The sequence below is a fragment of the Jaculus jaculus genome, chromosome 1, assembly GCF_020740685.1.
Source record: "Jaculus jaculus isolate mJacJac1 chromosome 1, mJacJac1.mat.Y.cur, whole genome shotgun sequence".
NCBI classification, from domain to species: domain Eukaryota; kingdom Metazoa; phylum Chordata; class Mammalia; order Rodentia; family Dipodidae; genus Jaculus; species Jaculus jaculus.
In genome coordinates this window covers 277398539-277410659 of record NC_059102.1, presented here as the reverse complement: position 1 = coordinate 277410659, position 12121 = coordinate 277398539, and the positions used below count along the sequence as shown (strand labels likewise).

General features: G+C 44.2%; 1 protein-coding gene across 1 annotated transcript; it reads right to left on the bottom strand.

The window, feature by feature from the left end:
• Positions 1-1314: 1314 nt before the first annotated feature.
• Positions 1315-11845, bottom strand: Psmd7 (proteasome 26S subunit, non-ATPase 7). The gene is made up of 7 exons (XM_045141323.1): positions 11683-11845; positions 9542-9633; positions 7214-7306; positions 6446-6543; positions 5861-5941; positions 3903-3994; positions 1315-2231 (listed from the first exon to the last, which is right to left on the bottom strand). The coding sequence occupies exons 1-7, from the start codon at positions 11754-11756 to the stop codon at positions 1787-1789; spliced, it is 975 nt and encodes a 324-aa protein (XP_044997258.1). The 5' UTR covers positions 11757-11845; the 3' UTR covers positions 1315-1786.
• Positions 11846-12121: the final 276 nt, after the last annotated feature.

Here is a 12121-nt window from a genome sequence, read left to right as displayed (position 1 = left end):
GTAAGACCCAGTTTCAAAAAATCCAAACATTCCAGTTCAGGTCTGAATCCTGCACTTGCCCCTTGCTCTACTTTTTTTTTTTTTTTTATTTGAGAGTGACAGGAAGAGAGAGAGGGAAGGGGGGGAGAGGGAGAGAGAAACAATGGGCTAGCCAGGGCCTCCAGCCACTGCAAATGAACTCCAGATGTGTGCATCCCTTTGTGCATCTGGCTAATGTGGGTCCTGGGTAAATCATACCTTGAACCAGGGTCCTTAGGCTTCACAGGCAAGCTCTTAACTGCTAAGCCATCTCTCCTGCCCTCCTTGCTCTACTTTTTTTTTTTTTTTTTGGTTTTTTGAGGTAGGGTCTCACTCTGGTCCAGGCTGACCTGGAATTAACTCTGTCATCTCAGGGTGGCCTTGAACTCATGGCAATCCTCCTACCTCTGCCTCCCGAGTGCTGGGATTAAAGGCGTGCGCCACCACGCCCGGCACTGCTCTACTTCTTAGTAAACTGTCTACCTTTACCATGGCACTGGGTTTTCTCCATACCCATCTTGCTCATTCCCAGGTACACAAAGTGGTGCATGCATTTGGAGTTTGTCTGCAGTGGCAGGAGGCCTTGGCACACCTATCCTCTCTGTGCTTGTAAATAATAAAAACTAAAAAAATAAACTACGCATTTAATGTGTTATCCTGTTAGATGTGACAACCATCTGGCTACTGAAGTAGATAAAACTTCTCATTTCCCCCTTTTTAATCTCAGAATCTTGAGCCTTGGTGGCCCCACAGGAATAGCTCTATGTCAGTTAACAGCTGTTTTGCATTTTACCATCCACTCCCAGCTTTTTACCTTTTGGCTGAGCATGGGAGAACCAATGCTTCTGATCACTTTGAGGCATTTCAACCTCATTAACTACTTTCTGAGACCCAAATGACTTACTCACTGTGTATCTTATAGTATTGTTAAATTTTTCAGCATCTTACTCCATATGGTGTTTTTGAACAAAAAAGGAAACCAATATCCTCGTGGCTATGTTACATGATTAAATCCTTATTTAATTGGCCCTATACACTCACTGGGGAAACTTTGTTCCACTCTTAATAATGTCCCTGTTCATTTGTTGTCCAGTGTTCTATAGACCTTCTGTAGGAGCAAATGAGTATGTTGCTTTGGAAAAACTGTTCTAGGGACCTGAGATGTGACCCCTCATAGGTGAGAGACTTGAGGCAGACTAGAACTCAAGAACAGAGCAACTTCAACTGAAAATCATTTTGTTCACTTTTGAAAACAACACATCATAACTTCCAAAGTCAAAAACCACCAGAACACACTTAAAAACCAAGCCATTTAATCCTTTGAAAGTAAACAATATATGAAACTGGACCCCAGGGTCTATGAATGCTAGAGCAACAGGTCCAAATCGTCGTGTGGTGTTCTGAAGAACTCAGAGGGGTCAGCTCTCAAGGTTGTGGGAGGCAGTGATGGGATCCATGCATTCCATTAAGCAATTTTGTTAATTACCACAAACAGACCCCAAGACTTAAGATGGGAAAAATTCAACTCTATGTCTTAGGGCTAAAGGGAGAATACTTCTCATACAATCAGATACCTGAGCTAATCCAGCTCACAGGGGATGTGAAGCTATGGTGCAGGCTCGAGAACAGTCCCTTTGTTGTTCATTTCCATGTGACGCCACAGCAAGGGTGACCAGAGGCAAAGAGTTCTCACCAGAACAGCTTTTTAACAAGCACTAAAAGTGAAAAGGACCCTCTAGTGTGGCACACTGATTAAGTTTATAAGGTTTTACTTTTTCTCCTTTTTCTCTTCCTTCTTAACATCACTCTTCTCCTTATCTTTCTCCTTCTCTTTGTCATCTTTTCTCTCCTTCTTGCTCTCTTCTTTCTCCTGCCCCTCCTTCTTTTCGGCATCCCGGTTGGCGATCTTGTTGTTGATGAGGTTATGCAAGGCAACCACAGAGCGGATCAGTGAGGCCAAGTATACCACCACCATCTGGTCATTGGTCTTCAGGTAAAAGGCTTTGACAAACTCTTGCAGGCTGACATCAGGTAGCAGGTTGAAGACATCCTGCAGCTGGTAGATGATCTGATGGTTGATGGGCAGCTTGCCTGTGGCTACTTTCTCTAGGTAGCTCCTGATATCCAGAAGCTTGGAGTTCAGTCCCTTCAAACCATGGACTTGGTTTGTGATCCGCTGGGACAGCGTCCCCACTGTTGTATCTTTGATATCTCTGGAGTAACCATGAAAAAGGTAAGAAAATACATTAAGCTACATTACCATAGAGGTCCTCACATTCTATGAAAATATCCAGGTGTGTAGGGAGGGGAAAATTTAGTAGCACTTGAGTCAAGATTTTACCTTCCTAATCACAGGCATTTTACAAAAGATGACAGCAAGAGCTAAAATGAAACCATTTACACTAAAAAAGGCTGCATGGGTCACAAGTTCAGATCTGCCAACAAGTTTCTGCGTATCCCTGTTCATGAAAGGGCGGGCAGTGCCTCCACCTGCTTGCTAGGATGTTTGAAAAGCTTACCTCAGTCTGAAGTACTCTTCAGAACTGGAAGGAACTTCAGTAATGAGTAAAAATGAGATTCTACCCCACCCCTGAGGTAGGGTTTCACTCTAGCTTAGGCTGACCTGGAATTCATGCAGTCTCAGGGTGGCCTTAAACTCACAGCGATCCTCCTACTTCTGCCTCACATATGCTGGGATTAAAGGCGTGCACCACCATACCTGACTTAAAAATGGAATTTTTAAAGTAAGGATTAAACCAAGGATTTTAGGACAAAACTTATCCCGAGACAGAGTCTCTGCAGAAAATGGGACATTCCTTAGATGTTATAGTCAACATTATGGTTTCTGGACAAGGCATACTATGCATAAAGTCACACACTAGAGATAAACTCACTCAACTAAGTTTATTAAAGAAAATTGAGCTGAGCATGATAGCTCAAACCTGTAATCCCAGAACTTTGGAGGCTTGGGCAAGGAGGACTGTTATGAGCTCAAGGCTAGTCTAAGCTACATAGTGAGTTCCAGGCTAGTGAGCTGCATAAAATAAGCCTGTCTAAAATAAACAAACAGGCCAGGCATGTTGGTACACTCCTTTAATCCCAGCACTCAGGAGGCCAAGGTAGGAGGATCACTGTGAGTTCAAAGCCAGCCTGAGAATAAATAGTGAAATCCAGGCCAGTCTGGGCTAGAGTGAAACCCTACCTCAAAAACAACAACAACAAAAGGGCTGGAAAGCTGGCTTAGCCATTAAGGCACTTGCCTGCAAAGCCTAAGGACCCAGGTTTAACTCCCCAGTGCCCACATAAGCCAAATACACAAGGTGGTATATGTATCTGGAGTTGGTTTGCAATGGCTGGAGGCCCTGGAGCACCCATTTTCTCTACCTGCCTTTTTTTTTTTTTTTTTTTTGTCTCCAATTAAAAAAAAAAAGGGGGCATGCTGGCACACACTTGTAATCCCAGTTACTTGGGAAGCTGAGGCAAGGAGTATCATGATTTTCAGACCAGCCCTGGTGAGAATCTGTCTCATAAAACCAAAGGTGGGCTGGAGAGCCGGGTTAGTGGTTAAGGCACTTGCCTGTGAAGCCAAAGGACCCAGGTTCATTTCCCCAGGACCCACGTAAACCAGATGCACAGTGGAGGTGCATGCATCTGGAGTTCATTTGTAGTGGCTGGAAGCCCTGGCATGCCTATTCCCTCTGCCTAATAAATTAAAAAAAAATAAATAAATAAAGGGAAAAAAGGCTCAGAAAGGGGCTATGATTTGTTAGAGGAGAACTGATAGTGGATGGTTAGGACCAGAATGAGACCCCAAGTTAAACTCTTAACACAGATCCCTGCAGCCTGTGGGCAGCTAATATCCTGATGCTGTATGAGGGTCTCACCTTAACAAGTGCTCCACTCCAACTTCCTCAGCTTCCTCTGCTCCAATTTCACTGGTCACATGCTCAAATGTTTTCGATGTTGGTGTTCCATCCTGGCAGAAGAGGCTTAACTATTGTTATTTACTTTCCACAAGCCAAATGGCATGTGTCTCTTTCTACACTTGAATCTTCTGCTTTCAGGCAATTCATTCATGAATTTATGACAAGGATTTCCATGGCAATGGTGGGTTAGGTTTGCTTTCAAAACTTAAGTTTTCAAAGCTCAAAAAGGTCTGCTGGAACATTGTAAGCCTGTTTGTATATTGTAGTGGCCACGAAACTGTTCTGTGAAAAGTTTTTTCTTCAAGGAAAATCTCAACATTCCCTCAAGCCCTTATTGGGGATAGATGTTCTGGAAAGACTTGGGTTAAAAAATATAGTTATTTCTAGCTGGGCGTGGTGGCACACGCCTTTAATCCCAGCACTTGGGAGGCAGAGGTAGGAGGATCGCCGTGAGTTCGAGGCCACCCTGGGGCTACATAGTGAATTCCAAGTCAGCCTTAGCTAGAGTGAAACCCTATCTTGAAAAACCAAAAAGGTTATTTCTATAATGGAAAAAATAGTATTATTTACATTTGAGGCACACTCAGGCCAGTAAACACAACCTTTAACTGCTTCTTGTCCCTTGGATCAAATGATACCAGAGCACCAAGCCCAATGCAACAGAATAAATGATGGCCTGAATTCAAGCATCTGATCATCTAGTGAGTTCTGGAGCTATAAGAGGCTGTGCACCTCTTGGGCAAGTCAGGTTACATCAAGTGCACCTCTTGGGCAAGTCAGGTTACATCACTTGCTCTAGGTGTGGGTAACTGTTGTTTTACTTAGGATACTGTGAGTCCTCTAAGGCTACTCTTCTCTGTTTAGGACACTAGGATAGCCAGAGCCTTCCACAATCCTCTAGGACCTCACAGCAAGTCTTCCCAGGTACTAATTATTCTCTAGCTTCATCTCCTCATGTGGCCTTACATCCGATCTGTTTATCTTCCACTAAACTCTGCTTCACTGGTATGTGTGCAGTGTAAATTCATTTTCTATAGAGGCAAGGTTAAAATTAACTAAAAAGAATTGGATAAAGACCAGAGATGAAAGCTTAATTACAATTAAGCAATAAATTTGCATTTAAGTTGCCTCTAGCAAAACACAAACAGAACAAAACCCTTCAACTCTTGGCTTTGGATAGATGCGCTCTGGTGGGCACTGTAAGTACCAATACTTTTTTTTTTTTCTTTTTTTTTTTTCGAGGCAGGGTCTCACTCTGGCTCAGGCTGACCTGGAATTCACTATGTAGTCTCAGGGTGGCCTCGAACTCACGGCAATCCTCCTACCTCTGCCTCCCGAGTGCTGGGATTAAAGGCATGCGCCACCACACCTGGCTTAGTACCAATACTTTGTATAACAAAACATCCTTTTTATCCAGTTCTACCCAAAGACCCCGAGTGTGGTCTTCCTGAAGATAGAAAAAAGTTCATTCTGGCAGCTTTTTGCTGCTATCATCAGTGCCACTCAAGTGTCACATAATCATAGTTCTCAACACTTAGCCCTTGGTTGCTCTGACTTACTCCACGCAGACGCCTACAATTTAGTCTACAGGGATCCAAACTCTTCAAGAAAAGAATACCAGCAGAGGCGGCTCAACAGTGGACACTGCATTAGACTAGGAACAAGCCCCAGGCTCTCCCTTTACTTTGCTGGGAATGTCTCAGCTGTCTTTGACTACTCTGAACTTCAATTTCATTTGTGAAAGGGGATTTCAGATTTCTTTGGTCCTTTTTTTCCTTAAAATTTAGTGGTTCAAAAACTCAAGATCAAATTGACAGTAAAAACTAACCATTTCCTCTTTGATATAGGGAGATAAAAGGAATGACTTCCCTGAGAAGCTGGCAATCTGAGCTCCTGGTTCGCAGCAGGTGACTTACATCATGAACTTCTTCCACTGAAATGTATGCTTCGGTGGGCAGCCCCAGGTCCTTTGGTTTCACGTCAATAATGACCAATACCTGGCAGAGAGACAGCTTAGCAGAACCCTTCCCATCTGGCCTAGGGCAAAACTTTAGCTTTTATGATCACGGAAACCATTTCTTTCATTCATTCGTAAACAAGCCATAATGTTAACTAGAAGCGAGTTCACATTTCACATTATCCCATCACTTGTCCTGTTGTACAGTGTGATCAGTAAATCCAAAACCCAAACTTAATCCTAGTTTCAATGCCTACCAGATACTAGACCTTCCTAACCATCCTCAACTTCACTTTTCTCATGTATAAAGATAATACATAGTTCCTGAGAGTATTAAGTCAGCCACAAGCTTGGACCTTGGTAGGCATAAACTGCTATTTACTATACACCAGTTTACAGCATACTGTATAAAGAAGTACAAATTAATGCAGTAAAAGCTTATGGAGAAAAACCAATGAACCAATTTGCTACACAAAATTCTTCCTAGAATTTTCTCACTTGCTGGCAAAGGATACCATGAAGAGTTTGAAAACAGTGCACTTACTGAGTTAGGGCAGTATCTTTTCATGAGCTCATTGATGGCAATGTCATTCTTGTGCAGTTTAGGACCTGTGTGGTACCACCCAACTATTCTTTCTCTGGCTGGGAAGAAAAAACTTAGTAGTTTTAATGATTTTAAGAGGATCTGTACAACTGGCTAAAAAAGAGAGTTATGTTCTCTACCTTTTTGAATATTGCAGACAAAAATAAACTTTGACATATTTGTGAAATTTAAACCCCAAAACAGAATTCTAAGAAAAATAAACAGTGTGTGATCCAGAGATAGATGTCCCAGACTTATTTGGGAGACTGGCCACACGTGAAATCCCAAGGCACCATACAAACAAATCAAAGTTCATACGTGGAAGCTGTGAGTGTTTTGGAAATAAGTATATCCAAAGCAATGTGGTTGATGTAATGCAATAAAGCAAAAAAAAAACAAACAAAAAAAAAAAACTTTCACACGAGAGAGAGAATGAATGAGAATATGAGACAGCAACACAGCTCAGCAGTACTAAAGCTCTAAGGGCAGTTGGATTCTACTGGGTAGCTCACTGCTTTACAGCTGGCCAAAGGCTCCCCCCCCAGCTTCCAGCCCAATAGTCTTCTGGCCTCCAACTACTATTTGAGTTTATCATTTATTCTCTCTCACTCTTTTATTATTACTGGTCCTAGATTCAGCTAAGTGAAAGGATTCTTGACATTAAGAAAACAAACAGTTAAAACAAAAACACACACATATCACACAACAACTTAGAAACTTAAGACTTACCATTAACCTTCTTAAACATTCCATACATGTTTTCCAAATAATCATGGTCTAAAAACCAGACAGAATCATCTTTATCATCTTCATCAAAAGGGACTAGAGACAAAGGAAAACAACAGATGATTTAGTTTAGGTGCTAGATAGAAATCCAGAGCACAGACCACACTGGAGAGTTCTAGGTCACATCTAGGTCACATTTTTATTTTCATGTGTGTGTGCACATGAGGACAGAGGACAACTTGGAATGTCATCTTCAGGAGTGCTATCCATCCCCCACCACTGCTGATTTTTGGAGACAGTCTCTCTCAATGGCCAGTTCACCAATTAGGCTAGCAAGCCCCAGGGATCCTCTTGTCTCCACCTCCCCAGTGTTAGGTTTTAGGTTCATGCCACCATCATGCCCAGTATTTTTACACGGGCACTTGGGATGGAACTCAGGCCCAGGCTTGCAAGACAATCACTTTACAAAATGAGCTATCTCCTCAGCTCTCAATTTACATTTATGTGTTGATTTGTTTAACATGGTATTGATCTTAGAAATTGGGAGAATTCAGGGGCCGGGGACATGGCTCAGTGGTTAAAAGTACTTGACTGCAAAGTCTGATGGCCTGAGTTTGATTCCCTAGTACTCACAAGAAGCCAGATGTACATACTGGTGCATGCATCTGGAGTTCCTTTGCAATGGCAGGAAATTCTTGCATGCCCATTCTCTCCCTCTCTCAAATAATCATATTTTAAAAATTGGAAGAATTGAGAGCTGGACAGAAGCCTCAGTGAATTAGGCACTTGCCTGCAAATCCTAATAACCTGAGTTTCATTCCCCAGTACATCTGGAAAGCCAGATGCACAAAGTGGTGCATGCACCTGGAGTTTGTTTGCAGTGGCTAGAGGTCCTGGCATGGCCATTCTGTCTCTCTCTGCTTGCAAATAAGTAAAATAAGAATAAATTGGAAGAATTCATATAAAAATTCCAGATTTCCAATTTCTCTTAAAATACTGGAAGATCTAGCTACTACTGTGTGGTACCTTTATAAGAACATATGCTTTTTAGCTTGCTAAAAGCCCAGTACTTTCTAACATCTCCCACTTGGCAAATTATATTAATGTCTGATCCTTTTAGATATTGGAGTTGGTGACCTCTGGTCCAGAAGTCATGCCAGCAATTCTTTTTATTTTTTTAACTATATTTATTTATTTGACACAGAGAGGGAGGAAGAAAGAGAGGGCTATATAGAGAGAATATGGGCATGCCAGGGCTCCAGCCACTGCAAACTCCAGACATGTGCTCCACCTTGTGCATCTGCCTAATGTGGGTCCTGGGAAATAGAACCTGGGTCCTTTGGCTTTGCAGACAAGTGCCTTAACTGCTAAGCCATCTATCCAGCCCAGCAATTCTTTTTCCTTCTTTGTTGCTGCTTTGGTCACGAGATCAATACATGGAGCATAAAAGTAAAGTTCTAAGCCAGGCATGGTGGTGCATGCCTGTAATCCCAGGACTTGGGACGCAGAGGTAGGAGGACCGCTGAGAGTTCAAGGCCACTCTGAGACTACATAGTGAATTCCAGGTCAGCCTGAGCTAGTGTAGTATGAGACCCTACCATGGGTCAGGGAGGGGGGGAGTTAAGTTCTGGTAAGGATTCATGATACAAAGTAAAAGGTTCAAAGCTTCCACCTCTCTCCTTGCCCTCTCCATGTTCAAATGTTACAGTAGCAGTTGACAAGCTGCCTTGATGGTCTGTTCCCACTCCTTGGTTTACACACTCCAACAGTAGTGATGAACAGCTGTAATGCAGACCCTCTGGCCTGCAGGGTAATAACATTCGCTGAGGACATAGACGTTGACTGTTGGCACAGTGCTTGCCTACCACACACAATGCCCTGGGTTTGCTCCCCACTAGCACAAAAATGAGGCATGTTATCACATACCAGTAATCCTAGTACTCAGAAGGTAGAGGCAGGAGAATTAAGAGTTCAATACTACCCTCAGCTACATAGAGAGCTCAAGACAAGCCTGGGATACATGCATGAAACCCTGTCTTTAAAAATGAATTGAGGGCTGGAGAGATGGCTTAGCGGTTAGGCGCTTGCCTGTGAAGCCTAAGGACCCCGGTTCAAGGCTTGGTTCCCCAGGTCCCACGTTAGCCAGATGCACAAGGGGGCGCACGCGTCTGGAGTTCGTTTGCAGAGGCTGGAAGCCCTGGCACGCCCATTCTCTCTCTCTCTCCCTCTGTCTTTCTATGTCTGTCACTGTCAAATAAATAAATAAAAAATTTTAAAAAAATGAATTGATACTTTAACCATGCTAAGAAAGATGTAAAGCTTGTCAGTTACCTGCAAAACTGTTGGACACATCCAGTACTTTTTTCTGCCATGATCCCAAAAGCACACCAACAACACGCTTCTGGTTTCCAACCTTGCCAATTCTGAAGGAAGAAAACAGTAGTCAGTCTTTGTAGGCATGCAGATACATGGACCCAACAGTTTCATACTCAGCGGTGAGTAACAACTGTACAGGTGCACTTTAGTTTACTAATCTCCACAGACAAATGAAAGTTGTTAGCTCATACTGAAGTTTGTACTCATACACACTGGAAGTTTTACTTTCCAGTGACTGCAAGGTAATAAGTGGCTAGAAAAAATAAGTATATTATCTCTGCTCTCCTGTCTCCTTTAGACTTCCATCATGTTCTTGATGGTGAAACTGTTCAGGGATAAAGACACTAGAGTACAACTAGTTCTAGGGCATGGCTTCCCGGTTGCAATTCTTCTCCATAACATCTGGCCCCATGTCTACCAGCTCCAAGAAATGTGTTGTATTCTTTGTAAAGTCTAGGGACTTAGGAAATGATTCCGGCCCAGATACATGAGTGTGCCATTTGCAGCCACTCTGGCTTCGCAGGCAGTAGTAGTTAGGAGTGAGCTGGTGACTATCACACTGGAAGAAGACTGGACATTGAGAAAGAGTTTACTCCGGCATTTTATCACCATCTCAAGCCTCCTCTGTGGTTTTCCGCTAAAGGAGCTACAGGCATGTTACTCATTTACTGATGTTCAAGAACAACTTTTTCTTTAACCATTAGCAAATGCAAGGTACAGAAACAATTCTCTACCAAGGAAAAGACCAAACTCACCATAAACTCTTTTTTCATAGCAGTCCCAAGTTTCACACCAGTTTAACTGTAGTATTTTGCTTAACATACATCTTAAAAGTTTTTTTTTTCTTCAAGGTAGGGTGCACACAAGCCCAGGCTGACCCAGAATTCACTATGAAGTCTCGGTAGCCTAGAACTCATGATGATCCTCCTACCTCTGCCTCCCGAGTGCTGGGATTAAAGGCATGTGCCATCGTGCCTGGATATCTTTGAAATTTAAAAAAAAATCTTCATTTTAGATGTTCCTGCTCACTCCATGGCTCTTACTGCCCCTCTTCCACAATCTTAATATACATCTTGCATTGAAAATTTAGGGCTTGAACCACATAAGAATTTTTGTGTTATTCCTGGTGTGTGTTGTAGTAAGTGGCCAAAACTTCAAACACTGAGTTTCCACATATCAAAGAAAACTTCCACTCATGGGCTCTTCTTTGGGTTTACAAAACTTCAATGGCACTTAAAAAAGCTCCCCATTCGTTACACAACAGCTAGCAATGTCTGCCTGTACTTGAGTCTTATCAAGTGTTTAAATAAAACTGAAGCTCTGTCCATCCACCCCACGAGGACTCGTGATATCCTGTGGGAGTGAAATCGTAACTGCTGTACAAGAGAAAAGCCCACATATCCTGTCAGACTGAGCCTCCTGCATGCAATGGAACTGAGGTGGAGGGTCTTCCGTAACACTCTTGAGTCAGGTTTTGGCGCTAGTTGAGTGAGACAAAGCTTCGTCCAAAACACGTACTTGGCAGCCAATGACTTTACTGGCTCCCAATATTTAATTCAAGTATCATGTAAAACTTCTGAATGCGCGCAACAGGTCTGGCAGGACGAACAGCTCCACAAAGCAAGAATGGCAGAAAGAGCGAGCTAACTGGGTGACCTGTGGGGGGTTATCTCACTTTACTCATTAATGATAAAATCTGCAACAGTTTCACATTTTAACCAGAAAACTGGTCCCTCATCCACATTTTAAAAAAAAGAAAGAAATTTCAAGGCTACAAGCCACCCCCAGCCAGGAAGTCGTTCAGCGGGCGGCGCATTTCGGAGACAGCTTTCCGGGGCGGAGAGAAGCCCGAGTGTGAGGCGGACGGGGTGACGGATGGGAACAGGCCCGGGCCCACTGGATTTACCCGCCATGCCTCCGGACTTCGGGAAGGGGAACGGACAGCCCGGGGTCGGGGGCGCGAAGCTGTCGCTCGGCTCGGGGAACCGAGGCCGGCGTGCGCCCGCGGCCCAGTTGGGGTCTCCCGCCTCCCCCGCCGCGTCCGTGACTCAGCAGCCCGGCGCAGCTAGGCCGCCCCGCGCAGCCCGCCCGCTCACCGGTTGAAATGGTCCACCACACTGAGGAGCACCAGCGGGTGGACCACCACCTTCTGCACCGCCAGCTCGGGCATCGCGACACAGCCCGCCCGCCCGCCTGCCTGCCAGGCCCGGCTCCGTGCGACGCGCAAACACCGGCTACCACGGCTACCACAGCGACACCCGCGGATCCTCCAGGCCCAGCCCCGCCCCTTCCGCTTCGCCAGCCGCTGCTCAGTCTCTTTCCTCTCCCAGAGTGCTTCGCGCGGCGTGCCCTCGCTGTAGACAGGTCCGCCATTTTGAGAAAGGGAAAGGGCCGGCGCTAGGCGGGGCGGCGTGCGTTCCCTCAAAGCTAAAGGGACACAGGTCTGGTCAAGACTTGGTAGTGAGCCTTCCGAACTTTCCACCTCAGTTGTTTCCAGGTCACCATTTCACCCGCTTTGAAAAATGAAGAAAAATC